Source organism: Oryza sativa, chromosome 8 (genome assembly GCF_034140825.1).
Source record: "Oryza sativa Japonica Group chromosome 8, ASM3414082v1".
Lineage (NCBI taxonomy): Eukaryota > Viridiplantae > Streptophyta > Magnoliopsida > Poales > Poaceae > Oryza > Oryza sativa.
Genome location: NC_089042.1, coordinates 2,214,778 through 2,219,389, shown reverse-complemented (window position 1 = coordinate 2,219,389; position 4,612 = coordinate 2,214,778). Strand labels below are relative to the sequence as shown.

Sequence of the window (4,612 nt, the reverse complement as noted above, 5' to 3'; positions counted from 1 at the left end):
TCTTTCTTGAGATGTGGCTGGATAACTAGTTAAGTATACTCAGTGTATGTTGCGTATAATGGTACAAAACAGAAATTGTACATATAAAGTAGTAGCACATTCGCATATGTTGGTTCCAAACTTCCAGTGTTGATACAAAAAGAATGAAGAAAATAATTACTCAAAATCTAACAGCTTGACCTTGTTAAATTACCTGTATCGATCCATGAGTAGGTTGTCACCAGTAGACTTTCCTAACACCCTTATTTTGCTCTCTTAGACTGAGACCATGCAGGCTGCAGCTTCAATTTTGGTCACAAAGAAACAAACAATTTGTAACTGAGGATGTACATATAAACTCAGATTCTTTGCTTTACTTGTGGATGGAGTCAAAGATGCAGTGGTGAGAGGAAGCTGGAGGCAGGTAGCGAGCAAAGAACTGATGCTTAAGCAATGTGTGGTCTGATACTCTGATGTGTTGTTCGGTAAAAAAATAGAATGTAAACAGTCAATTATACCTCACTATGTTTCTTTTCAGATAATAACAGTATCATATAAACTCCAGTGTAAAGTTGACATTGCCCAAAATGCAGGTAAGATTTTTTTTTTAAAAAAAAAAGTACAGAGAGAACACTTCCTTTTCAGCTATCAGGCAGTTGTTGATGGAAGTGCAGATTTCGTGGGGTCTGCTTCTGATTCTGATCTTGCTCACTCACAACAAGCTTCCTTTCCATCTCTGCATGTAAGACATCGATTCAGAGATCAAATTCCACTAGGTGTTCATGGAACTGCACGCCACTGGTTCAAAAAGACACAGAAATCCAGAAAAAAGATCTCACCAAACATGCACGAAGCACCGAAGCAGAGGTGACCAGCTATACATCTCGGGCTCTCGGCTCTCCCGTTTCATGGGCCGGAAAGCGATTCGACTTGCGTGCGGCCCATTTTACTTGGGCCGGATCATGGCCCATCTTTGTTAGGTGAGGCCCATGATATTGTAAGTTGGAATAAGTTCATTTGAGGTCCCTTAACTTGTCAACGAATCCGATTTTCATCCTTCAACCAGAAAATCAGATATAACGGGTCCAAAAACAGATACAATATAGGTCCCATAGCGGTTTGGATGGCGGTTTTCACTGACGTGGCGCCTACGTGGCTATTTGACTCGGTCTTCACATGACATGGCAATGACGTGGCGCTTACGTGGCAATTTGATTTGAAAAATATTAAAAATTGTGGGCCACATGCTAGTTTGCACAAAAAAATAAATTAAAAATGTTGAGACCCACGTAGGCCCCACATGTCATTCTCACCCTCATCATCTTCCTCCTCTCTCCCCCCAACTCCGTGTGTTCATCTCTCTCCCCTCTCATCTGTCCTCTCCGCCGGCCGAGGAGGGACGCGACGGCGACGCGCCGCTCCATTGCAGCGCGCACCGGAAGAAGCCCGGGTGCGTGGTGGGTGAGCACGCGTACTCCCTCCTCCTGCTCGCGCCTCCGCCACCGCCGCGTGACGACGACACGACGGTGGCCGTGGCGTGGGGGAGCGCAAGGCGGAAGACGGATTAGTTTTTGTTGCGCTATTGAGGAATGGTGCATAATCCGTTCTATGGATTAGTTTTTGTTGGTGCATACACGCAGGCGTGCCTGCCGGCGATGGAAGAGAGATCCGGAGTCACCAATTCACCATACGTGCTCTCTCTACTCTCTTGATTATGTATTTATGTGTTAGGTTGCTTGGTGGTGACTGGGTTTGTTCATTCGTGTGGTGTTTTGTTGGTGCGTTGGATGCAGTCGCCCCCGAACCCGTGAACGCACCGGGGAACCTCCTCCTCAGGCTCCATCCTGGCGGCTTGTTGAGGTAGCTCGTCTCGTCCCTCAAGCGAGCCAGCAGCAGCAGCACAACCATTGCCGGCGTGACGCCCGAACGCAGCGCCAAGACACAAATATTCCGCCACTACGACGAAGTCGACCACGACAACGCGGCGTGCAGCGTCTGCTTCGTGGCACTGGCGCCAATGCGCCATGGCTGCTGCCTCCTCAGTAGAGTGGTGGCGCTTCGGTTGCGGCGCGGCGGCCAGGCGAGGAGCTCCCTCCGCCGGAGTTGATAGATGATCTCCCTCCGCCGCCATCCTCCGTCGGCCGTCGCTGTTGTGCTCGCGTCGCTCGAGAGAGAGCATCGCGGCGGAGGGGCGGGGCGGAGCGGCCGACGGAGTGGAGCTGTCGCGCTCGCCGACAACCTCCTGCTCTGCCTCATTAGCCACGTAGGTGCCACGTCAGTCAAAACCGCCATCAAAACTGCCAAGTGACCTCATCTGCACTGGTTTTGATAGTTAAGGGACCCGTTGTATCTGGTTTTCCGGTTGAATAAAAATTGGATTCGTTGACAAGTTAAGGGACCTCGGATGAACTTATTCCTTGTAAGTTACGTGCGGCCTGAACAATTTTCGGCCGGAACGGAATTTCGCTTATGTGAGGCCCAAGAACGGGATTGAGACTTATTGTGGGGAAAAAGTACACCTAAGGTCCCTCAACTTGTTTTCGAGTTACAGAATCGTCCCCTAAACGTAAAACCGGATACAACGCATCCCCTAACTTACAAAACCAGCGTAGATTAGATCCCTCGTGGTTTTGCACTCGGTTTTGTCCAACGTGGTGGCTGATTCAGCGTGAGACCCACATGAACCCCACATGTCAGGATGCCACGTCAGTAGGCTAGCCTCACCCTTCCTATCCTTTCCTCCTCTCTCTCTCTCACTCCTCTCTGGACTGGGCAGGGAGGCCGACAGTGGGGAGGAGGTCGCCGGGTGAGGAGGTCCGACGGTCGGCCGGCGATGCGGCGGCGGAGACACGGGAGAATGGGAGGGCAGCAGCAGGGCGAGGCGGCGTCGGCAGGCGAGCGCGGTGGCGGAGAGGCGGTGGCGGCAACGACGCCGTCGCGGCTCCCACTCCTCCCCAAGCAGCGGCGGCGGCGGCCACCGAGCAGCGGCGCGACGAGGGCATCGTTCGCCATGGCGGTGGCACCTGGGCTCAGCAGCGGCGAGGCGTTCCGGCTGTCGGCGGATGCGGGCGCGGGCGCACTCAAGCTGCACAAGGGCGACATCACCCTCTGGTCCGTCGACGGCGCCACTGTCGCCATCGTACGTCCTTCCTTCCTTGTTAATTCGTTCCCTTCCTCGATCCTTGCCGATGCTTGTGTTCGTGGCTATGGTGCGTTTCGAATCTGATGCTGCTCGTGTGGATTTGGCAATCTTTCTAGAAATATTTGCAAAATTGTTAAAGCAATAATCTCTAACTCTTAACTATCTGGATATGACGATGAAGAAGATGACAGTTATTCATATTTCTCAGGTTAATGCTGCTAATGAACGAATGCTAGGAGGTGGAGGTGTTGATGGAGGTGATTGAATGCAGCTACTAGTGAGCTATCATTTATCTCATCACGGATTGACTATCTCATACTCCAGTACAATTCTCATTGTAGCTATACATCGAGCTGCTGGACCTGAACTCGTAGAGCCCTGCCCAGTCCAGAGACGCGGGGCTGGCAGATTCTCCTACGCCGACGAGCTTCTCAAGGCGTTCTGCGCTGCCTTTCCTTCTTCTTCGTCGTCGTCGTCTCTACCGACGCCTACGCCGCCGCCGACGCAGCCGCAGCCAGAGCAGCAGAAACCGGTGGTGGTGGTGGTGTAGGAGAATCTGCTAGCCCCGACGACGGCCTCTCCGGCGAAGGCGAAGCTGGCGGCCGCGAGGCAGGTGCCAGGCGGCGTGCCTAGATCCAAGAGGAGGTGAGCTTTCTTCACTTTGCCTCCATGCTCGCCCACGCCGTCGCCTTCGGCTTCCCGCGTCGCAGCCGCCACCGCCTACTCTCCGCCACCGCGCTCGCCCGCCGACGCCGCCTCGCCTTGCCGCCGTCCTCCCATTCTCCCGTGTCTCCGCCGCCGCATCGCCGGCGACCTCCTCGGCTCCTCCCCACCGTCGACCGTCCTGCCAAGTCCAGAGAGGAGTGAGAGAGAGAAAGAGAGAGAAGAGAGGAAAGGAGAGGGAGGGAGAGGCCAGCCTGCTGAAGTGGCATCCTGACATGTGGGTCCCACGCTGACTCAGCCGCCACATTGGACAAAACCTAGTGCAAAACCACCGAGGGACCTAATCTACACTGGTTTTGTAAATTGGGGGATACGTTGTATTCGGCTTTGTGGTTAGGGGACGATTTTGTAACTCGATGACAAGTTGAGGGATCTTCGGTGTACTTTTTCCTTATTGTGGCGTCCTCGTAGGCTGGCCATTTTGGGCCTTTATGGCCCACTGTGAGCTTACCTGGGTCTATCTTTACATCGACGTGGGCTTTAAATTAAAATGTTTGGGCCTCCAATTAGGGTGTTTTATCTATTTATTTATACTAAAAAAATACCCGTGCGTTGTAACGGGTGAAGACTATTTTAACCGTATTATTGTTAGATTTTTTTTCTAAAAAGTAAAAAGTATATGGGATTTTTATTTTGATAGTATTGATATCTAATTCGGAATCTTTATTGAGATGACGGTCACATCATATACATTGCTTTATTATGGCCTGGCGAGAATTCTGAAGCAATTAGGAGTCCGACTCTCGTCCTAACTTAGCACGCAGGATT

The 4,612-nt window shown here is 52.0% G+C and overlaps 1 protein-coding gene across 1 annotated transcript; it reads left to right on the top strand.

The window, feature by feature from the left end:
* Nucleotides 1–2,725: 2,725 nt before the first annotated feature.
* LOC107276547 (uncharacterized) lies at nucleotides 2,726–4,350 on the top strand. The gene is made up of 3 exons (XM_015793990.3): nucleotides 2,726–3,118; nucleotides 3,330–3,378; nucleotides 3,463–4,350. The coding sequence occupies exons 1-3, from the start codon at nucleotides 2,813–2,815 to the stop codon at nucleotides 3,669–3,671; spliced, it is 564 nt and encodes a 187-aa protein (XP_015649476.2). The 5' UTR covers nucleotides 2,726–2,812; the 3' UTR covers nucleotides 3,672–4,350.
* Nucleotides 4,351–4,612: the final 262 nt, after the last annotated feature.

Bases quoted from the DNA above. Each gene is read 5' to 3' on its own strand.
- LOC107276547 (XM_015793990.3), top strand. From the start codon at position 2,813: ATGCGGCGGCGGAGACACGGGAGAATGGGAGGGCAGCAGCAGGGCGAG. The intron at 3,119-3,329 runs GTACGTCCTTCC...CATATTTCTCAG, and splicing joins ACGGCGCCACTGTCGCCATC to GTTAATGCTGCTAATGAACG. The intron at 3,379-3,462 runs GTGATTGAATGC...TTCTCATTGTAG, and splicing joins AGGTGGAGGTGTTGATGGAG to CTATACATCGAGCTGCTGGA.